General features: G+C 35.0%; 3 protein-coding genes and 1 long non-coding RNA gene across 4 annotated transcripts; 3 read left to right on the forward strand and 1 right to left on the reverse strand.

Moving 5' to 3' along the window:
• Nucleotides 1-602: 602 nt before the first annotated feature.
• LOC133320546 (uncharacterized) lies at nt 603-2,149 on the forward strand. The gene is made up of 2 exons (XR_009753813.1): nt 603-1,370; nt 1,653-2,149. It is a non-coding gene; the product is annotated as an uncharacterized LOC133320546 (long non-coding RNA).
• A 1,274-nt stretch (nt 2,150-3,423) lies between these two features.
• Nucleotides 3,424-15,754, forward strand: LOC116776826 (heat shock 70 kDa protein cognate 5). Its single transcript, XM_032670075.2, has 14 exons — nt 3,424-3,682; nt 3,884-3,936; nt 4,318-4,405; nt 5,550-5,787; nt 6,326-6,487; nt 7,073-7,163; nt 7,937-8,099; nt 9,425-9,580; nt 10,387-10,533; nt 11,126-11,366; nt 12,841-13,050; nt 13,605-13,792; nt 14,560-14,700; nt 15,402-15,754. Exons 1-14 carry the CDS (start codon nt 3,587-3,589, stop codon nt 15,480-15,482), a joined length of 2,055 nt encoding a protein of 684 aa, XP_032525966.1. The 5' UTR covers nt 3,424-3,586; the 3' UTR covers nt 15,483-15,754.
• Nucleotides 15,755-17,432: 1,678 nt separating this feature from the next.
• Nucleotides 17,433-19,672, reverse strand: LOC133318691 (uncharacterized). Its single transcript, XM_032670292.2, has 4 exons — nt 18,849-19,672; nt 18,260-18,418; nt 18,022-18,170; nt 17,433-17,842 (listed from the first exon to the last, which is right to left on the reverse strand). Exons 1-4 carry the CDS (start codon nt 19,522-19,524, stop codon nt 17,513-17,515), a joined length of 1,314 nt encoding a protein of 437 aa, XP_032526183.2. The 5' UTR covers nt 19,525-19,672; the 3' UTR covers nt 17,433-17,512.
• Nucleotides 19,673-19,967: 295 nt separating this feature from the next.
• Nucleotides 19,968-23,307, forward strand: LOC116776975 (V-type proton ATPase subunit S1). Its single transcript, XM_032670298.2, has 3 exons — nt 19,968-20,906; nt 21,834-22,000; nt 22,138-23,307. Exons 1-3 carry the CDS (start codon nt 20,090-20,092, stop codon nt 22,354-22,356), a joined length of 1,203 nt encoding a protein of 400 aa, XP_032526189.1. The 5' UTR covers nt 19,968-20,089; the 3' UTR covers nt 22,357-23,307.
• Nucleotides 23,308-25,010: the final 1,703 nt, after the last annotated feature.

Below are 25,010 nucleotides of genomic sequence, written 5' to 3' on the forward strand. Positions count from 1 at the left end.
CAGGCTAACAGCAATATACATTACAAAAAAAAAAAACAAACGTACCTGATACCTCAAGTCATAGGCATACCTGAGCATACGAGTGAAAAGAAAGTGATTGTTTACGAGTTATTTTATTTAAAGTAATCATCGGCTTATCATTCCAACGTTATCATGGCACCACCAAAATCAATAATATTGAAATATTTTACTGAAACAAACGAAACAATTGCAAAAATCAAACAATGTTCAAGTCTGTGAAGTATTGTGGGAATACGTCCAATCTATTCAATCGTTATAAAACTCGTGGTCACGGAATTACTGCGGACAAAGGCACAATTACAGAAAAAAGAAAAATAAAGGGATCAACGAAAGGTAGGATCTTAAAACTTTTCTTACTTAAAATGTTAAATAAAAAAGTAGATTAGGTAGGTAGCTAGATACTTTTTGTATATAAATTTAGTTTTGTAACCAGCAGTGGTACTGTGACTGTCTATATACTTGTAATATATGAATTATATGATATGATTTGATGACGGACGCGGGACGATGAGATAATTTGTTTGCACGAATAGGATTTGTACAAAGGTTATGTGTTTGTTATTGTTAAAGAAGAAGTTTCCTCTTCAGGGTTCTGATCGCCCATTGTTATTGTTAAGTGGCTATAGTGTTGCCGTTGTGATTATCGATACTTTGCAGATTTTCGATCTGTCATGTATTAATTTTTGTTCTTATGTTTCAGTTCAAAAATACGGTAGTGTTGCCAGCTCAAAGCATTTGATGGAAGATGATCAATCCCAACCATAAACATCAAAAATTTTAGAAGATCATGATGACGGTTCTAGTGTAAGCACATTAATTCGAGACTCGAAAAGAGCTTTTTCTGAGCAGTTCCATAAAGGATGCGTTTGATCGAATTTCATCAAATAAAAGTAAAGAAATATATATTCGATTAAATATTAACAAAATAATATTAACACAGATAGTATTAGTATTCATGAGAAAAATATAAATATTTATTTTACATTATATATATATTTTATTTAGCTGGTGGTACGAAGTATAACAGAATTGCTCAAGCATTGATATTTTTTATCTGTCGAGATATGCGTCCATTTAACATAGTTGAAGATGAAGGCTTTTTACGACTTGTAAAAGAACTGGAAGCTACTTTTAAAATTCCTAGTGCAAAGTATTTAAAGAAAAGGACTACTTAAAAGTACGATACTTGTGTTGCTATTTGTAAGTCCAAGATAGACAATTTCTGTTTAAGCCAGAACAGAATAACATATGGACAGAGACAATGAATAAAGTAGGATTTAGGGGCATCACCATACATTTTGTAGAAAATTGTAAAATGTGTATTTATCATCTTGCAACTTGTGCATTAAGTCAGTAACATACAGCTGATTACGTTTCGGCAAACTTGCTAGATATTTTGAAAATATGGGATATCTACTTAACAAAATTCGTGCGGCTATAACAGATAGTGCCAGTTCAATGCTGGCTGCCGTATGAAGGTCTTTAGGCGAAAAAAAACACCTACAACGATCTGCGCATACAATGATTTTTATTGAAATAGCTGATAAAGAGATATAGAATGATCGAATATAACTATAACGCAGCCGTTGCAACAATTCTCGACCCACGGTACAAAAACCTTCATTTCCAAGACCCCTCGGCATCCGGAAGAGCTATTCAAAAACTCAGAACTATGGTTTTCGGATAACTATGTAGCTCAAGTGAATCAGAAGATGTCTCATCCCCAGCACCACCAGAATACGATTCTCGAAAACATAATAAAGAGTTAGCGCATGGACACAAAAGGAAAAAGAAATCTCATCAGGGAGATGGAGTTTCTCTGTATCCATCCAATCCAGTGGTTTCACTTAAAAGCAACCCATTTGCAGAATGGGATGACACGAAGTCTGTGGTGCCTTGTTTATACAAATACGCACAGGAATATTTAATAGTTGTTGCTACATCACTTCCCAGCGAGTGCCTTTTTTCCAAAGCTGGCGCGACAATGTCTCAAACACGGAACAGATCGTCTCCAAAATACCTTGAACGATTACTGATTTTGGGGAACCTTAAGGCTAAAGAGTTTTTGGTTTAAAGTATGCACGTAACGCATAACATTTCCAATTAATAAATACTTTTTTCTCCTCAATTTTGTTATAATTATTGTCCTTCAACGTTTATTTTTCAAAAAAAAAATAAAGATTTGAGTACTATTCAAATGAGTGCGTATCGATACTTTAATGGTATCGGACATCCCTACATTCGTATTGTTAATGTTGCCAAAGTTTAAAAAAACTAAATTATTACATGTAATAAATTACAATAAAGAATAGAGGAATTTTATTTTGTCCATTACAAGATTATCCACACATATTATGTCAACGCAATTAAGAAATTTGTGAAAGATTACTAAGTATTAAAATATAGTAAATATATTACCTTTTTAAATAATATAATAGCTGTGATTTTAAAAACAATAAACACAGATATATCACAAAAGAAAATATAAAATTTAAAAGGGGCCTGTCTTTAAGTCTTAATAATAATGTATAATGAGATCTAAGATTTTCACGAGTTTTATTCATTTAAATGAAACTAGTATTTTTCGGATAAACTACGCGTGATTTATTTTTGTAAAAAACTACATACTCGTACATAAAGATTACACATCTCGTCTGCCCGTGATCACGGTTGCTGAAAAGTAACCGAAACGTCGGGAGTGTGTAGTTTTTTACAAAAATAAATCACGCGTAGTTTATCCGAAAAATACTAGTTTCATTTAAATAATATATAAGTTATAATTTTTTTTGTTCACGAGTAAACATTTCAGAGTAATTTTTGTCTTATAAAGTACATTTTTCTATTAGCTTTTAATAGTAATCACTGAAAGACGAAATGATACTTGAATATGTATATATTTTTGTTTGTCTTGTTATTGGTAATCTATCCCTAACGTTTACTTATTTATTGAGCTTTTTTGTAAAGTAAACACTAAATTGTGAAGCATTATAAATAAAAAAAATATACATATTATTGAATAAGCCACTACATATTATAAAACAGAGCAGTGCAGTACCACCTTTTGAAGAAAATTTGTAACATTTTTGTCAATCTTATAAACTAGATGGTAGTAGTAGCGCCTATTACAAAATAATTGTGAACACTGTAAGTTCTAGTTTTTTTTGTAATTAAATATAAAATTAAACTTTTATTGAAACAAAGAAATTAAATTTTTACTCGAAAAATTGGTTACACATTACATAATAATTTCATTTTTACTTTGTGAATCCATATCTTTACTTATCTATGAATTTCAGCCAATCACAAATCCGTTTCACTCTCAATCAGATAAATCCACCAATGGTAAGATCGTATCCTAAAATTTAAAACGAGAACGTTCTATGTCGCAAGTTACGTGAGAGCAGGACGAACGGCGCGGCATTTTCCGTGTGGCAAGAATTTAGTGAGATTGTGTGCGAAAAATTAAAAAAATATATTCTTTCAAAGAATTGCGTCATCCACATGGTTTGAACTCGGATTGAATACTCGGGAATAATTTATAAAATATAAAAATACCGATACAATAATGTTGACCGCGACGCGTGTGGTGAGCCGAAAGGCGTTAGAGTGCTCCGGGACCGAATTCTACACACACAGAAATTTCTCCACATTCCTCAGAAGTGTTAGTAACCATTTTATTTTCAGAAACGAATGAAAATCTCGTGTCAAATATGTATATACGTCAATATATCCATTGATTTTTTCAGTTTTATTTCATGGAAATTTTTTGTTTGCCTAACGTAACCGGGCCATGTGCATTTAAATTTTTTTCATGAGTATCGCATAAGTATATTTAATAAGTATCGCATTCGTTATTTTTCAGACCGCAGCCCCCACAGTTCCAATCTACCAACGTCATGTGCAACACAGGCACAAGTAAGTAAAATAATGTTTAATTCATGCCTAACCTAAAAACGACCTTTGCTATTGAGATGCTCTTAACTTAAACCATGACTTGAACCTTACCGAGACTGATTTTAGGCTTAATATTTTAAGTATTGCACAACATAATTCTCACCATTGTCATCTTGCCAACATCCCTCTCAACAGTTTAGCATTGTCTCATTTATATTACTTAATGTAATAAGAAAGTAAAATTAACTCAAGTGCTAAATTTATACAATACTTGCAAAAGCACACAGATACATGGCACGACTTAAATATATTTCATTATCAAAAAGAATTTAAAATTTTACAAAAAAAATAATTCTTTAATTGATCTCTGATGATTATTGACTGATTATCCCCACCTTCTAGATCTGAGGGTGTCAGGGGCGCGGTCATCGGCATTGACTTGGGCACAACCAACTCATGTGTGGCCGTCATGGAAGGAAAGACCCCGAAGGTAACTCCTACATTATCCTATCTATATCGGAACTGGCTACAATAATGTGTGCTCTTGTTTAGCTTGACCAGCTCTCTTCCGGAAACGATCAAAAATTTAGTAATTTAACTAAAAATACACACTCGGGTATTAAATGTCAAAACTCATAGGCCGTTTTTGTTATAAATTTATTTAAGATTTGGCCGGAAAATAGAATAACTCAATTTTTAAATCAATCGCACTCAATGTAAGTGTGTTAAATAAATTTTATTGAAAACAAAATTTACGGGATTGGATTAAAAAAAATCTTTCCCTCAATAGTTACATGAGAATTTTAAACTTACCACTTGTTTGTTTCACTTAACCATAATGTATACTTATGAATGAATACTCTCAAACCATCTGTATCGAGTATAAAGATTCAAATGTAACTATAGTGATATCAAATAATACAAAGACTGAAATTTAAATGTACTTAACACTTATCAGTAGTCATTTAAATTTAAAGTAATTTTGTTAGCACCCATTCGCCTTGACATGGCTATCGACTATAAAAATATTCATATATACAAAATCTACTGACTTTTTTATTTAAATTAGCTCGAAAAAATACATTTTTTACTTACTTGTAGTAAAATTATCTGACCATAGTTGAGACAAACTATTTGCCTACATAAGTGTTACACATTACTGTGAACATTCGGTAAAAAATGATTTGTATTGAAGTAAAACACAAGTAAGTATTGTAAGTTGTTGTAAGGTTTGTAAATACTAGCGTTTGACTGTGGATGCGCTCGCATTATCTCCTCATTTAAGGTCTATATTGTTGACTTGACATGTTATGATGACATAAATTATATATATATATATATATATATATATATATATATACATGCATCGTCGATCGGTCTCCATACTAATGTGTGGAGTCCTTTGCAGCGATGCCATAACATAGGAGTGACACCAGCGGGTCGCAACCAGTGTTGTGGACTCTCCAGATATCACTCTACATTACAATTATCTTAACTATTTCTTGAATTTTTAAACTTTTATAAATCAAATGTCATATATATATATACCATGTATTCTATATATTTACTCTGATAATATAAAACCAGGCCATTAATTAAATTATCCGAAATAATCTCAAATACACATATCATAGGTGGTAGAAAACACAGAGGGTTCAAGAACAACACCCTCACATGTGGCGTTCAGTAAGGAGGGTGAGAGGCTGGTGGGAATGCCGGCTAAGAGGCAGGCCGTCACTAACAGCGGCAACACCTTCTATGCAACCAAGAGACTGATTGGAAGAAGATTTGACGATCCAGAAGTACAGAAAGATATGAAGAATCTTTCATATAAAGTTGTCAAAGCATCCAACGGCGACGCCTGGGTCCAAGGTCAGTGTTACAAGCACTGACAGCATTTAACTATACAGCCGTCATATAGGAGAATTGTTTTTTGATCATGATATCGTCGGACCTATCTCGGGATATTTATGTCTTGTGATACTCGCATACAATGAGATAGTGTAACATGAGATGTATCTCAGAATTTACTTATATTATTTAATTAAAATATTACTACCTTTTGTTTTTGTACTTTTTACAATTAACATATATAAGTAAGAATAAAATCATATTTTTATAGTTTAGTGAGGAGATTGGTGGTGATAATAGTTTTCTATGTATCAGGCCTAATTCGTCTGGCAGGCCGTTATCTAAATTTGACCGGTTGAGATTTACCTTTTAGTATCCGACAAATATATTGAATATTTTGACAGACAGAAAAAAATCAGTATTCCGATTTCGATGTTGCAAATGTTAAAAAATACTTTCTCAATCAATTTAAACATTTTATACATTGTCAGTGAATAACTTTAATTAAATCTAAAAACAATCACATTGTGTATCTAATAAAGATCTTTATAAATTCCAGGCAGCGATGGCAAAGTGTACTCTCCTAGTCAGATCGGTGCCTTTGTACTGATGAAGATGAGAGAGACAGCGGAGGCCTATCTCAATACTAACGTGAAGAACGCCGTAGTCACAGTACCAGCATACTTCAACGATTCCCAAAGACAAGCCACCAAAGACGCCGGTAAGGAATATATATATATATATATATGACCAACTTCAAAGAAAATCTCAAAAAACTCATCAAATCTGTAAAGATCTGATGATTATATATGTGTATATACATAGTTGATACGAAGTTGTTTAATAACTATTTCAGATCTTAATAGATTTTGTTAAAGCCATCTTTTTATTGTTGGAGTGGAAAACAGTACATTAGCGGCCGATGGCTTTCGCAGTGGTTTTAGTGGAAAACAGTACATTATTTTATAGTCTTTTGGAAACAAATAATATATATATGCATCGTCGATCGGTCTCCGCACTAATGTGCGGAGTCCTTTGCAGCGATGCCATAACATAGGAGTGACACCAGCGGGTCGCGACCAGTGTTGTGGACTCTCCAGATATCACTCTACATTACAATTATCTTAACTATTGCTTGAATTTTTAAATTTTAATAAATAAAATTTCATATATATATATATTCTAGATATTTACTCTTATAAAATAAAACCAGGCCAAATTCTAATCAATAATCTAGCTAATTGTATAGAAAATTAACTTAACTAGTCTCTCAACCCGGTTTTTCATGTTTATCTTCAATTCGAAGGTCAAATCGCCGGTCTCAATGTACTCCGTGTGATCAACGAGCCGACTGCAGCAGCCCTCGCCTACGGGATGGACAAGACCGACGACAAAATGTTAGTGTGAAAGATAAATTAAGATATGATAAGATAGAGTCAGTCATATATCTTATATTTTAATATGTGGATATGGCATTATGTATATATATATAATGTTTGAACCATAAGTTTTGCGTCATAAAACTAACAAGGGGACGGCACGACCTTGGGGAAACGGATTTGAATGAAATTTCGTGTAGTGGTAGTATACGTATAAGTGCGAACTAAACTTTGTATGCGTTTTTCTCAGCTCCTACTGGGCATTGGACGGAAATATTTTACAGTGGTAGTTACCACATGGTATACTACCACTACACGAAATTTCATTCAAATCCGTTTCCCCAAGGTCGTGCCGTCCCCTTGTTAGTACACATAGTTTTGAGTATATCATTCATATACTCTGATACTGTCACAGTTGAAGTTTTTCGTATTTACAACTCGTAACTGCCTGTATTTAGTTTGATTAGGCAAACTAGTGGTAAGCGCAAGTTTCGTTCTGTGTTAACAAGTTGGTAATTATACATAGAAAAAAATTGTTGGTATACATACATTGAACCGACGTAAAAATTGAAGGTTCTGTGTTTTACTATTTATGAGTTATAGATTGGAAATTTTATTTGATGAGCGCACACAAAAATAGTTCTGGTTTTATTAGATATTGTATTAATTTTAAGAAAATTTGTCTATATAATGTTGCTTTAATGATGGCTTTGTTAGTATACTTTTCCTATACAAACCCTTTGTTATATATATATATATATATATATATATATTATTATTATTTCTTCCAGTATCGCTGTATACGATCTGGGCGGCGGCACCTTCGATATATCCGTGCTGGAGATACAGAAAGGCGTGTTTGAGGTCAAGTCCACCAACGGTGACACACTCCTCGGTGGTGAGGACTTTGACAATGTCATTGTCAATTTCCTTGTGGACGAATTCAAACGTGATGTAAGTAGTACAAAATATATCTCTACACACTATACACTAAACACCTATATATACGCTTGAATACTATTATCACGTAAGACAATCTCGCTGGTTTTTGACACCTTCTTCATCGTCGCAAGAGCCTGTGCAGACTCGTCGTGGTCATCACGTATCAGTGTTCCGTATACATGATGACTTTCATGGGGAGATAGTTGCAGTGGTTTCCCCTTGCCGTCTGCACCATCAATTTTTTGGGGCTATTCAGACCCCGAGGCTTGCTGTAGCCTGTTCCAGCCAGTGGTGTCTGAATACTCTTAGAAAGTACATACGATCGGAAAAGATCATCGGTACTTGCCGGGTTTCTAACCTTTTTTGACACCTACCCTCCCTATTATAAGGAAAAATAAGAATGAGACACTGAAATATTTATCTGCATAGTCTATGATATCATATAATTAAAGCCTTGCGAGTATTCATTTAAATGATACTAATATATTCGGATTTAGTAGGCGTTTTTTTTAATTCTAAACTACGGCATACTGTCTTGATGAAAATCTTTATCTCGTCCGCCCGTGGTCACGGATGCTGCGAGGTAACAGAGACGTCGGGGGTGTGAAGGTAGAATAATTAAAACTCGTAGTAAATCCGAAAATATTAGTTTCTATTAAGGATATAGCTTTTTAAAAGTACAATAATAACATTTAAAATATTTTTAAATGTATTAAATTTATATCAATTATGTTTTTCCAACGCCGGTATAAATTTGGCAACACCATAATGTAATCTTTTTTTTTTAGTCTCTCTATATTCTGTGACATCCTTGTGACCGGCAGGTTTTGTACGAGGATAAAATTACTTCTACAAAAAAATCATTATAATTTGCCCAAAACCAACCAGAATAAATAAGACATGCCCCCTCCCCGCCCCCCTCCAAACTGCCTTACGTAACCTTGCATGTGTGAATTTATAAATTTACGCTTACCATAAGTCTGCCTCGATGAACTTTACACGTTTCATAGAATTTTGAACGCACCGCGTCTAGTTAGACTGCGGAAACTTGTGGTGGGTTGTGTACAGGAAATTTTTTTAAATATTACCAGCTGCAACTACTAAGGCCTTTTATGATTTCAATGAGGATAATTTAAGATGTGATCTTGTGATTAGATGTTTTGATGCTGCAAGTCCTGTTGCAATATCTGATTGTATATTTTTAATTCAATTCATCATATCTACTGAGAATTTAGATTTATCATATATATATATATATATATATATATATATATATAACAAAACTTAAAGAAATAACCACAAAATATATTAACTATATATCAATTTGCATATTACAGCAAGGTCTGGACATCCGCAAAGACGCGATGGCCATGCAGAGACTGAAGGAGGCTGCTGAGAAAGCAAAGATTGAACTCTCGGGCTCATTGCAGACGGACATCAACCTGCCGTACCTCACTATGGATTCATCGGGACCGAAACACATGAATCTCAAGGTATAGATATATATAGATATAGATATATTGAACTAATTATTAAATTTTGCCTTCCCATAGTAAGTCCGTGTACATATGTAATACTTTACTAGATGTAAATATATAGTCTATGACAGCTCAACTAATATAGATTGTCTATGATTCTGTGGTACAACAAGCGTAGTTTATTTTCACCAAAACTCCTTTATTTAATAATAAAGTTATCAATATATATATATGTGCAAGCAAATCATATATACAGATATTATTTATGTAAAATGTATCAGTACATTATACTATATGAAATAAACATCACACATACTACTACGACAAACACACACACACACACAAAAACACACACACACACACACACAAAAACATATAATACATCTATCCGTGAACATTCCTAAATGTGTGTGACGTCACCGAATCATTTATATTCCGCTATTGAATATGAATCAATCAATCAATTATTGTCGATTATCAATGGTAAGAGACGTGTAGTTCTCAATTCGATAGTATTTTGAATTTTTCATAGTAATTAATAATTTTATGAGGCATAACTTACACTTTTTCAGATTAATTTTATGGTCTGAATTGTACTGAGTTGTGCTAGATTGATACAAGGTATACCACCAATTGTTCCTAGATGATCAATTGGCCAAAATGTCTAGTAACACAAGAAATATGTGTATATATATATAAATAAATTAATATCAGTCAAGTTTTATCGTATATATATATACTTATAAAACAATTGTCCAATATGAGTTATATTTACATAATTTATCTTGTTTTGTTGGACTTAAAATATTGAAAAATTTCAGATGACACGTTCCAAGCTGGAGTCGTTAGTGGAGGGCCTCATCAAGAGGACGGTGAGTCCTTGCCAGAAGGCCCTTCAGGATGCGGAGGTCGCACGAGCTGATGTTGGGGAGGTGCTGCTTGTGGGGGGGATGACCAGGATGCCCAAGGTAATGTCTTAAGGGCTATTTTATATGAATACTAGCTAGAAATGCTATCAATGGCTATGGCTGACATTAATCATGAATTAGTCTGTATAACACATAGTAATTTATAGTATATGTGAGATGAATATAAAGTACATAGGTTTGTAATGTCTAGCATATATATATATATATATATATATATATATATATAAAGTCATTGAGAGTGCACTGAGCAAGACACTTTAGCCATGTGGCCAGGGTGCCTGCCGAAGTGCAATATTAACAAGAGGACATATTCCCCGATGATGTCTATGCGTTTTCGGGTTATAATCCATCTGACATACAAACATTCAAGTTTTCCCACTATTTACTGTACAATAATATAAATCCAATAGAAAATATAGGATATTCTTTCATTCAAAGCGACTAGGAATCTGATGGCCTAGGTTTGAATCCCGGCTTATGACAACATATTTTGTATTTTATTCCTCTCACACATATCGGTTGAAGATTTCTTGCCAACAAACTACTAAAGGAATCTTTATATCTTATCTATCTTTTGTAATAATTAGTTGTCGAGGTGCAGGTTTTTTGAGACCTTTATTTCACGTTTCAGGTTCAGCAGACGGTGCAGGAGATCTTCGGTAGGGCTCCGTCGCGAGCTGTCAACCCTGACGAGGCTGTGGCCGTGGGCGCTGCGGTCCAGGGCGGAGTGCTGGCTGGTGACGTCACTGACATTCTACTCCTCGACGTGACACCCCTGTCCCTCGGCATAGAGACGCTCGGAGGAGTGTTCACAAAGCTCATCACAAGGAACACAACCATCCCGACCAAGAAGAGTCAGGTGTTCTCGACAGGTTGGCTATGTTTTGAATTAAACTAGCATAAGCTCATGGCTTTGTCTGCGTTTAGTTCATTATATATGGGAAAAAAATTATATGAATGCCAGCACTGTCTATAGCGTCATTGCTTTGTAATTCATACATATGTTTGCGTTACAGTATTGTGATAAAAAAATTCAAACCTGTCAATTCTTATGTTTTAACTATATTATTGTAAGATTTCATCGAAATCAGTCCAGTAATTTTTACTATATAAAGCAACAGACATAATGTACATCGTCAGTGTGTGCTTTACCGATTTCGACTAAGTGGGATTATGTTTAGCCATGTGTCACATACGAGATTTATAACAATTAAAGGAAAATATCAAACGGACAGAAGTGCTTAAATTATCATTTGTATATGTATAGCACGGTATATTTGTGTAATACAAGCGTTTGACTGCGGATACGCTCGCATTATTTCCTCTGAGCTCTATATTGTTTCGTCAGTCTATATTGAAAATTTTGATCTCTTGATGATTTAAATGAGTAGACATATATTTTGATGATACACACACACATACATATATATATATATATATATATGCATCGTCGATCGGTCTCCACACTAATGTGCGGAGTCCTTTGCAGCGATGCCATAACATAGGAGTGACACCAGCGGGTCGCGACTAGTGTTGTGGACTCTCCAGATATCACTCTACATTACAATCATATTTATTTATTATAATTTTTTAAACAACCTTCATTTAGTAAGAGTTGGGTGTAATATAAGTGTGTCTGATTTATTTCATAACGTCAGCTGTCTGATAGCGAGGGTAGTACTAAAATCGGTTCAGCCGTCACGGACTATGACAACCTGTGGTAGGTGTAAATCCACTCGTGTTTTATCTACACACATAAATAAATATAGATTGTCTGTTTTTATTGTCGGAATGACTGTTTGATGCATCAAAATATACGGCACACACAGCAAAACAGCATTCTCTACCATTTCTCTCTCTCTGTCTGTCTGTTCCGGTTAATCTCTACGTGGCTGGATCGATTTTGATGTAACTCTATTGATAGGTAGGCGATGTCATAAGGAGTAACTTGAGCTATATTTCATCCCGCTTCCGAAATTAGGCGCAATCGAAAATGCTTCGCTTTAAAGTTTCTTCATTGTTTTATTATTATTTTTTACGCAGACGAAGTCGCGGTCAATGAATAGTTTTTTTATATAAACAATATAAAAAAAATAATTACATCTAAAACTTTAACGAGTATTAATTTAAATGAAACTAATATTTTCGGTTTACTACGAGTTTTTTAATTCTATTAAACCAAACTTTCCCGAGTCCCGACGTTTCGGTTACTTTGATCACGGGCGGACTAGAAGAGATTTTTTTTTTAATTTAAATATAAGAAATATTCTACATTGTCCATTAGCCTGATTACTTACTTTACTTAGTTATAGCGTCTCCAATAATTTAATTGTATTTAACTCTCAGCCGCCGACGGGCAGACCCAGGTGGAGATCAAAGTTCATCAGGGTGAACGTGAGATGGCCTCGGACAACAAGCTGTTGGGGCAGTTCTCGTTGGTTGGTATACCACCAGCGCCGAGGGGTGTTCCGCAGATTGAGGTGACGTTCGACATTGATGCCAACGGTATCGTGCATGTATCAGCCAGGGACAAGGGTACCGGCAAGGAGCAGCAGAGTAAGTTGGAGATGAGCTAGAATTGTAGATAGTAGTAGATGAGTGATAATTGTAGATAGTAGTAGATGAGTGATGATTGTAGATAGTAGTAGATGAGTGATGATCGTAGATAGTAGGAGATGAGTGATGATCGTAGATAGTAGGAGATGATCGTAAATAGTAGGAGATGATCGTAAATAGTAGGAGATGAGTAATGATCGTAGATAGTAGGAGATGATCGTAAATAGTAGGAGATGAGTAATGATCGTAGATAGTAGGAGATGATCGTAAATAGTAGGAGATGAGTAATGATTGTAGATAGTAGTAGATAAGTGATGATTGCAGATAGGTGCAGATGAGTGATAATTGTAGATAGTAGGAGATGAGTGATGATTTTAGTTGTACTTTGTACTGTCATTTAATTTCTAAAGCGATGAGTGATAATAAATTTACAGTGAAAAAAATTTCCTCGCTAATATGTCGAAAACAAATACCATAATAGTATTTTTTTATTATAACCAACCTACGTGACTTCTGTTGCTTTATATAGAATAACTTTGATTATAATATTCCAGTCGTCATCCAATCGTCCGGTGGTCTGTCGAAGGATGAGATCGAGAACATGGTGAAGGCGGCTGAGCAGTTCGCAGCGGCGGATAAGACCAGGCGAGAACGGGTGGAGGCTTGCAACCAGGCGGAGGGAGTGCTCCACGACACGGAGACCAAGATGGACGAATACAAGGCACAGCTACCGCAAGACGAGGTGTGTGTGCTAGCTTAGTGTGGTGTCGGGTGGATCACGGCTAGACCAGTGTCTTGATAAGAATAGACTAGTTAGATGAGACTATATGCGATTAGACTGCCTATATTGGTCTAGACTGCGTTACATTATACTAGATTACTCTATATGGGACTAGACAATGTTACATTAGACTAACCTAGACTAAATGAAGTAAAGAATCAAAATGTCTCGGCTAAGTGTTACAGTATGTTAATTGCGCCCTATCTAAACCTGCGTAGCTACTGCGACGCAGGCAAAGCCGGGCGCTAAAGAACTGGCTCTAGACATCATGCTCTGCTCATGGCTAGAGACGATATATAAAGCCCACAAGTGATTTAAAATAAACATATAATGTCTAGATATCAAAAAGTAAGAGGAAAAGGTTTAAAAAGTCATTTTTGCAACTAAATAGTTTTAATACATATATATGAAATTGTATGACCAACCCTCTATTTTAACAAAAATTCCCTCAGAACAACAATTTAAATATTTTTACACAGCAAATTACTTCCTCTAGCAGTCAATGAAACTGCATAAAACTCTTCGTGTATGTGTTGTGACAAACTGACGGACAGGAACTGATGGGTAATGTGACCTGAGTAATGTCAAGTAATGTGACCTACCCACATTACTTGACATGTAATTAGCAAGACTGACCAAGTGAAAGTAACGCATGCCACTTCAATACTGTGATGTCAATACATTTATATTTTAATGTTATGAAAAAAGTAATTTAATTGTTATAACAGTGCGACAAGCTTCGCGAGGAAATGGCTAAGCTGAGAGATCTGCTCGCTCAGAAGGACTCCGTTGAACCTGAACCAGTTAGACAAGCGACGGCGTCGTTACAGCAAGCCAGTCTCAAGCTGTTCGAGCAAGCCTACAAGAAGGTGATACGCACACGCGCGCGCACACACACACACACACACACACACACACACGCACACGCACGAACACACGCACACACACACACACACACACAAACGCACACATACATATATATGCACTTCTTTGAGCCGGCGTTCTCGTAATATGACTCGTCGGTCAGCGAACGTGCGATATTAAGCGACGAGACTGATCTCTAGACACTTATCATAGTGTCGAGTGTCCGTCTGTTCGTACATATACATACATGCATGCATGCATGTTTTTCATGATTTTGTTAGGCTTTTACCAAATCATTAATATATATAGGTGTCCTATACACACACTTGCCTTAAAGAGTCAACTAATTTCAATGTAATTTACAAAGACACACGAACCGCGCCGACAGATACTTTCCCGCGCAAAACTCTACAAATCAAATGTCATCGCTCCAGTGTCACTGCGGGCGCGATCCGGAATTGAAAGATTCCTTTCAAATAATATATATATATATATATATATATTATTAGGTTATCTGTCAATGTTATTTGTCTTAGGGTGTGCGTATTAATATAAACACAAGATTAATTTAGAGTAGGGTGTATACAAGTTTGTCCTATTTTGTGTATAAAAAACTAGTCTGTATTTAAATCTGTTCACCACGGCGATATATGATTTTTAAAATGCGAAGAAATTATGTAAAGCTAAATTAATTGAATTTTGACAGATGGCGGCCGAGCGCGAAGGACAGTCCCAGACCCAGTCCCAGGCGGAGACGGACGAAAAGAAAGAGGAAAAGAAGAATTGAGAGGAGAATTGGGAGAAGATTCAACCGGCTCCAGCGGGAGTCACGTCTAGCTTTAGTAGATGTTAAAATTCCTAGTACACGTTTGTTGGATACAACGGAGGGCACTCTTAGTGTTACTAAAATACAAATTTTTTTTTTTTTTGTTATGTCGTTTCTAAGGAGCTGTGAATGCGTTCGATACGGCCGAGTGCATTTATGAGTTAGTATATGTCTCGTAATGGAATATTTCTGTTGTTATTATATACATTATGAATAATAAATTAACTTTTGTTTGAGCGAATTTTTCTTCTCCAGTAGCTTGTACAAAGTATTATTGTAAGTGAGTTATCCGAACGCACTCATTGACTCTGTATGTGTGTCACATGTGTATATATATATATATATATATATATATATACGTATATATACACATGTGTGTGTATATGAGTGTATGTCGTAAAATTGTATGTGGTTAATAGTTTAGATAATTATATTATTTAAAAAAAAAATATGGCTGTTTGATTTGGATTTACAATGTTGGTTGGAATTTTCATGGGTTATGTGAATTTCGGCGACAATTATTAGATATTCAATATATATATATTATTTTAATTTTTAATAATTTCTGATACAAATGTAATTTTTTTAAATATCCATTCTTTACGAATATTCTTCATGTCTCGTGTTGAGTTTCAATACGAACCTCTACTAGCGTTAGTCGAAGCTCGATAAAAAAACATTTTTTAGTCTATTAGAGAATACGAACCAGGTTTGTCCATTGTGGTCACACACTGCTGACTTGGACTTTGACAAACCAGGCCACTACATTTGATAAACCACAAATCCTCGCTCGTGAACACAGGTGCATTCCGAGGTTGACCCGCGAGGCTATTGAAATTAAATAACAACCCAATTTCAATAGAGATGGCTGGAATCTATCAAACACCTGGGATCCCGTTCTTAAAAATATAAAATCCCATGTCCGTGACCACACCGCAGGACCTCAAGACACCGTGAGCGCATTCTGCCGGCATCCAGAGCGGTACGCCAGAAAATTAAGAAATCGTTTTCGGTAGATGATAAATAACAAGGACCGACTGACAGACATTCACACCTCGGCTGCCCGTGATCGCGGTTGCTGCAAAGTAACCGAAACGTCGGGAGTATGTAGTTTTTAAAGTAATAAAATTCGCGTAGTAAATCCGAAAAATATTAGTTCTATTTAAATGACTCGCGAGTCTTAGATCTCATTAGGAGCAATCTTTTTATCAACTGTTGTTAATAATAGCTCATAATTACCAAAACATAATTTTGTTTTCTTGTTAGATATTAATTTATGAAACTATACCTAAATAGGGTTTCGATTATGTCAAAAATTCTTTTGACATTCAAATTGGCGCCAAATCAAGGAACATCGGCACAGATAACAAATTTTTTTTCGCTCATAGTATCTAAAGCATTGTGGTAGTTTCCCAATAACAGCACGCGAGCGCATATGCGGTATATTGCTTAACGGCGGCCGTTTCAACTACAGAAACGCTTTGCAAAATCTAGCACTTTCTTTTTAAAACTGCTGCTGTCGCGTGATGCGTGCAAGCGATACCAACCTCAGTGACAAAATTAACAGGTGTTTTCATTAAGTTGGCATCGTTTATTGTTGAGGAAAATTTTTAAGCTTCCGTCTTGTCGTAGTTTTTCGAAATACTCAGGAAGTCAATACAGACCCTGTTAACTAGTAAATGTAAGGATGGACGAAGGTATAAACATTGACTATTTTTTTTTTCATATTCTTTACAAAAAATGTGAATACATTTTCATTCTCAAAATTTAAAACTAAATATTTTATTTATACTTTTGTACGACTATTTTTATTCTCTACACTCAACTTGGCGCACTCTGCTGGTGCGTTACAAAACTGATTTACGCTCCAATTATGCATTAGCACCCTTCGGCATCGAGCGCCGCTGAGTCGCATCATGCTACCTATGTTAGCTTCTGAACAGTACTCAAAGAAAAAAAATGACTTAATTTTTTTATATGTATATATTTATTTAGTGTCCGGCCTCAGCGGCTATCACCAGCGGCTTGCCGTGTTGGTCATCGTATCTGTCGTTCGCGCGAAGGTTGTACATAGACACGACGCCGTACGTCAAGATGCTGATACAGAACGCCGTCACCATAAGCCCAGCGAGGATGGGAGCGTTGAAGTACGGCCCGCAGTTTATAGACTTGCCGAATTTTGTACTGTTGCTGGAACTGCCACCGCCCCCACCACCACCACCACCAGGAGGGTCGCTTAGCGGATCGTCATCTAAATTATCATCTCCACCAACACCTCCCTCATCATCTTTCTTTAAGTAATTATTCTTGAAGGGTTGGATCTGAAATACAAAAGCTGTTTAACGAAGCTAATTCAATATCCTGCTCGCTCCTGATTCTTCACATGATTCCATGCAAATTATTTTCCTTCTAGCAAAATGTACAAATAATTTTTGGAGCTTCATAAAAATACATCAACATATTAGAAGAATAAGTATCACTAAGGTAGAAGAACATTGACCTGGTAATGTGATATGGTGAGGGCGCTGCCGTCTCTCAAGTTGACCAGAACCAGCGGTTCACTGCAAGTGTAAGACCACGACCAAGGAGCGCCCGCGCGTAAAGGCGTGCGACCGACCTCCTCCCCACCTTCCAAAAGCGCCACGCTCTCTTGGATACAAGATTGATCAAATAAAGTCAAATTTAGTACAAACTTAGTTTATATATATATATAAAATATCGTTATATCTGCTTTTTACCAACTATCCAACGATCTGTTTGGAAATCAAATGTAAATTCCAATTCGAAATCGGTGTACGCCATTCTAGTGACGAGCTGATGCTTCTGCCACGACTCCTCGGTCACCAGCGGTATCTGACTGAACATGGAGCGACGGTTGCCAATCGTGGAGTAGACACCTTAGTTAATAAAACACAATAGATAGTTCTACGTACGCTTCTTATTGCTTTCCGATTTTCCAAGGTCTAAGCTGGCTGTGGTCAAATTACTACAACTCCTACATTTGCTGGCTCGACCGGGGATGTACCAGCCTCACAGATGATCGCATTACGTTTCTCAAATAAAATAACGTGACACAAAGTTATACAGCCTCCAATGTATAAATAACTATTTAAACTCGCTACTGAACATCAATTTTTTCAGTGAGCCATGTTCGACTACCAGGTACGTCAGGGAGTGTCCACTGAAACCCGTACGGTCACGCCAGCAATCTAATCTATTATGTTTATACAAATAACGCAACAAAAACGTGATTATATGAATCCAAAAGGATATAATGAAAAATTAGTTGGAGTTTGCGTTTCAAATTTCAACAATGTAAATACATACCGACAAATCTAAAAAGCGCCCCAGAACTTGAAATTGTAACGCCGGGATGTCTATGGACTGGATAAGTCTTGACAGATTTAAAATTAATCTTTTCAACCATTACTGGATTAAATTTTCCGGTATAAAACCCTATTGTCGGTTTCTTAGCTATCTGGTGCATCACTAAAAGCACTTCCTTCATAGACAAATCGTGACCCCTCAACTTACTCGCTCTGCTATCGTTTTTGTTATCTTTGAAATAGATATAGTAGTAGTCTAATTTGTGGTCGTATAAATTTAACTGCGCGTTTCCATCGGACAAATAAAATATGTTGACATCCTTAGGAGGCAATTTCCTTTTCAAAGTATTATACGGCTGGGATACTGCTGGCAAATATTTCACTTGCTTTTCCTTTAAACCTACACTCAAGTGATAGTAGGGAGAGCCATGTTTATCTTTTATACTAATATCTTCAGAGCAAAACGAGTCTTCGACAAATATGATTACAATGTGGCTCAGTTTTATCGCGTCGTCGACTATTTTCGAGAAATCCGAAGATTTCATTTTATCAAAAGGATTGCCATTTACATCTACGTGCTTAAGTGTTTTGTCGTAATCCAATATAAAAACAGGAGTCGTATCTCGTTCAGCAACCACTGAACCCAGTAATAAGAAATAAATAGCCAATATAGACATTTTTACTTATTTTTACTAATGACTACTAATGACTAATGACAATATACAAATTTCGACTCATGATTTTGTTTTTTCCGCAGAAGAATTATTTTTTTAAAAAGATAATACGTTTACGGACAGTGTTTCACACACAAGTATAATATAGTCTATTTATAAGAAAAAATAAAAAGCATATTTTAATAGAATAAAATATACTATGTACATTTAAGAAACTGATAAAATACAGCTATTTATAACATTGCAATCTAGTTAATGAAAATTGTCGTCAGATATACACCAAATAAATGATAAAAATATTTTTATTTTTATCTGAAAACGTTAATGTTTATAATTTTATAATTTTTGTTAAATATATAAACATGAATTATATGAAATGTTGCCATAATAGTTACACGGCTAACATAAGTTGTCATAGACAATATAGAGAGGCGTCAAAGTAAATCATATGATCACTTCTTCACATGACCGATGTCTGGCTGCCATCGCCCATTTTTCATCTTTTTATGACAAATTTCGGGCTTTAAGTTACTAAGTAATAGTCCATCACTTCAGCTAGTTTATAAAAATGGCGTTTTGCCGTTTAGTGTTCCCTATATTAGTGCTAAGTGTCGTGTCCTGCTTCGCCAACCTGCAGGTACCTGTATTTCTGTGGGGTGATTTGAAAACATCTATAAAATCGAATCCTCTCGTTCGCGTAACTGAAAGCGAATTCGAGGACACGCTTAAACAAGAGATCAAGGACCATTTTACGGTCATTTTCGTCGATGAATCTCTTTCTGTTGAAGATTTTTCACGCAAAAATGACGATGGCGAAACTTCGTTCCCATATCTGCATGCTAACATCGGTAACTCCGTGTACTTACCAGCCGTCGATAACCCAATAGCTGCATTGGACAATTTAGCGGACCCGGAAAAGGTAGATCGAGTCAAGCTAACCGAAAATGGCCTGTCCGCTGAATTTGAACCGGAAAGTGTGAAAATTTTGTTCATAACCCTGAAGGACGCGCGCGTTGGTGAGTCAAGGACCAGCTTGCTACGGAGACACAATGACTTCATGGAAGAAATGTTTACTAAACTCCAAAATCAATATGGAAATGTGGTTGCCATATACACGGCTGACTTCCCTTCCTGGGTCGTCCCGGAAAGCCACTCCAGACTTCGACGTCAAGCTGAACCCTTAGCCCTTAACCAGTACTCAATCAACGGCCTCAAACTGTATGTCCAAGACCTGATCCTCTCGGTTAACAGCGAGAAAACACACTTGAACACTGTATCAAGTCAGAGCTCGACATTCAACGGCACAGACATGCTAACGACCATCGGCTTCGGAGAAAACACTCTGACATTGAGCTTTTCTCAGAAAATGGGGTACTGGTATTTTAGTGAGTATACTTAGTCACACTAATAACATAAGTTTTTGACTTATACACAGCAAAGAACCATAAGTCGTCTAAACCGATTTCTCAAATAAACTGAGTGTCCAATGTTAATACTTTAGTTAAAAATCTTTTCAAATTCAACCCGTGCATGTCCTGGTTGTGGAGTACCTTAAAAAAATATCTTAAATAGAATGATAATGAAAATATTATGTTTTAGTATCTTGATGCAAATAATTATAAGGCTATGATTATATAAGATAAAATTTTATACAAATGTATCCTCGGTGTGAATTTTCCCAAGTTATTACTTGACATTTTCTGTCAGCGACTGCATGGAATTTTTCTGATTGGTTTCGACTATTTTAAAATTGTAAATATTTTTTAAATATGCTTAGAAAATCTTCATATAAATATATAATTGCCAAAAATTACATAATTACTACATTTACTTCTATAGTTTTATAGTCTACAAGAGTTTAGTAGTATTTTATTGTTGAAGTCCAATAATGTATTATCGCTCACATTGAGCTTTGTCGCACATCACAATAATTTTGAAATCACTATTAATCTATTTTACTTAATTTTTATTAATATGTATTTAATTATGTTACATAATAAAGTCTCGTCAAGACATAGACTACCATAACGTTTCTTTCTTATTTGGTATACTGTCGTCTAGCATTCGTAAGTAAATAGACCGAGTCTTACTTCAATCACCTTGAATTTCCAAGCAACGAGCATACAAGACTAGCATTTGCTACTGTCTCCACATATTTGGACACTCCTTTGAATGTAACCATCAAAAAAGTCAATCACTCGTTCAAATTACTATCGACCAGGTTTATTCTTAATCATAGAGTCTTTAAAGAGAAATCTTTAAAACATTACCATATTTTCCACACTAATCTAATCGTTGATATCCCAATATAGAAACGGTCACTCTGGAACAGAAGGCACCATCTCAAGTCACCGAGATACTTTACCCTAAGGAAGAGGTGTTCTCCTTCATGGATATGTCATACCGTTGCGGACAGGATGTCTCATTCACCAGCATCAATGACACCAATGTGTACAGCGTCACGTTCTCAAACATGAAGGTATGAAAAATATTTTTCAGAGACCGCCATATAGATTTTGGGGGAAAGAATTGATAATTTTGGAGTTTTTTTTCTCATAGAAAGAATGAGTGCTAATGAAATGCTTATAATATTTTGTGCTGTTTTTTTGTTTCAAGGTTCAACCATTCTTCAAAGATACCAATAGTTCGATAGTCTTCGGTGATTCGGTCAACTGCGTTGGATTCTTCAGTGTTCCTATCTGGTCTGGGCTTTTCGTGGTTTTCATACTCCTAGCGATCACCTTCTATGGTATCCTGATGATGATGGACATCCGCACCATGGACCGCTTCGACGACCCCAAGGGAAAAACCATAACAATAAACGCGAACGAGTAACTTGAGTGAAGGTCACAGGGCCAATTCGCCCGCCATTATAGGATAGTTGTCATATATAGCTCAAGTATTTATCGTAACAGCCCAAAACGCTTTAATATAATGTTTTGATGAGAAATTTATTCCTTAATAATCGATTTTGAAAAAAATAATAATAATTTATTGTTAAAAAACGCAACATGGTGGTAGTTTAAAAAAAAATATTATAATATTTAAAGAAACAATGTATACGTACTTTTTGGTGCGAAAAAGTGCGAACATGTATGCGGTACTGCTGTATCAGAATGAGATGGAGGTATGTCCGTCTCTTTCTCAAATTAAATGTCAAACCTTCGATTTGTCCTTGTAATAAAAAGAAAGTAATTTTAAAATGAATATGGCTGTAAGTATATATAATATATTGTAATACTATATAGTAGTACCCCATCCGTGTAAAAAGCTTCCTAATTATGGCCTTATGTCAAGTCTGATGTTGTTACAACGACAAACAATAACTCCGAGCTTCAATGGCGTAGTATAATGAAATGAGTGCCCTCCATGCTAGTGCCAATCAATCAACAATTCGAATAGGGATCTATAAGTGACCTTCGTTTTAGGGCCGCGGTGTTTTTTAATGACCGGTAATTTATTTATACTAATTCTTTTTTGTTAACAAATGTGTATTGCCGCGGCCCTGATATTTCTCGCGAGCAGAATCGACACGGACAATAATTGGCGCGAAAACAAAATGGCGGTCGGGATTTGTTCGCGGGAGGTAATAGTTTAAGCGAGAATATTTAAAAATCGATGTCAATAATTTTGTTTTCAATCATTTTTATTCCGTTTCTTTTTTAATGAGTATTAAATCGGTTCATTTTGTTTTGTTCTTACACATATTTTTTGAAGTATTTTCTTCTTAGACGTTGAATGTTAGATGGATTATAGTTTAAGAAATAAAGCTTACGTATGTTCCAAGTGGTTTTTATTGTTGCCCTTTATATATATACAGTGTGTGTGTGTATGTGTATTTGTATGTGTGTGTGTGTGTGTTTCTGCATACTTGTATATACGAATCAAGTACTTGATGCATTACTTTTTGATACTCTTTATTGACTTTACGCTAACAATTTAATCGAGGTATATATTTCTAATGTCTTTGAATTTTATATTATATAATCAATTCGACACAAAAAAAAATACTACAAATGTGGTTACATTTTTCCTCAAGAGATGGCGCTGTAACTATTTTTGCTTCGTTGAAATTACTAAATTGTGACCTATGCACATTACTTGCTTATTGTTTTAAATGGGTTTTGGCAAAACATAGACAAGAATATATCCTACTTTATGTAAGTATATGTCAGTTAGTACGTAAAAATAAATTAAAACGTCTTAATTCATGACAAAGACCTTCGCTATCTTCAAAAAAAAGTACTAGTTTACCTTAATCGACAATTTCAATGTTAGTTCAGCAATATTTGAAGCAAAAACGAAATATACATATATAATACTAATACTACTGTACGACTGGATCATGTATGTCAGTGAGTACCTCTTTAACAGCTGGACCGATTTGAAAGAATTTTTTTGTATGTATTTGTGTGGCGCCATAGTTGGTTTAGATTCACAAACCAGCCCGACAGATGGGGCTACAGTCTGTATCTAGGTTATTTAAAATGACAAGCCTGCAACGTAGGTTACTATATGTATTGCTTTAACATACTTTATAACTAAATATTTCATCCATAAATTCTCTCACATTTTAGCATTAGGTATTAGCGTTGTTTTGATTGAGAAACGGGAAACGCTTCGTGAAGACTTGCGGTTTTGTTCTGACGTTTTTAATAATTCTAGACGTAAAAATTATTTCAATGAGGTTTCCGTTTAAAAAAATACATCTATAGTAAAAAACAATATTAAAACGTTTTTTTTTTTATTTATGCATGGGTTCATTGATTAAATCTTATCAACAATTCTGTATAGTATGGTGATGATATCAAATATTTGTACATTTTGAAATTTTATGAATAAAAACAATTAATTGTTGTTTTTTTTAGAAAGAGAACACATTTTGATTCAGACATACTAATGCAACGAAGCAAACGTATTTTTATTTTGGATTTTTTTTTTTAAATTACAACTAAGATTATACTTATACATGCCTAAATATATAAAATAAATAGAAATTTAAGAGGTGAGTTTGATAGCACTTAAAATGTTGCAAAAATATAAATCGAGGGCATTTTAGTGTCCAAGGAGGTTTTAATTCTTGTAAGGCTTTGTTCTCACTTGAGCGACAAACGTACATATGTGACAGGAAATTGTATCTATGTTAAAAAGAAAATCGTGAGTTCTGTCACATAATGTGATTATATCTACAATACTAATTTCTCTTCTCAGAAATATGTACAATAATCCTTACAAACAGACACGGTTATTTACCGTTTTCCAAGAAATATTTGATTAAGATTATCATTTAAGCATTGTGAGAGCCATCTCATTTAATACGGCTTTTTGTTTGTCTACATTTTTAAAGTTTAACCAAGATTTTAAGACTAGTGTTCTGTAAAATAAAAAAAAATACCTTCTCTTAGTTCTGTAATTAGTAATATTATTTTAAGAATTCAAGTTATCATAGTTAGTAATATATATTATTCTCTCACGATGCAAGTTCATAC

This window comes from Danaus plexippus (assembly GCF_018135715.1).
Source record: "Danaus plexippus chromosome 29 unlocalized genomic scaffold, MEX_DaPlex mxdp_37, whole genome shotgun sequence".
Lineage (NCBI taxonomy): Eukaryota > Metazoa > Arthropoda > Insecta > Lepidoptera > Nymphalidae > Danaus > Danaus plexippus.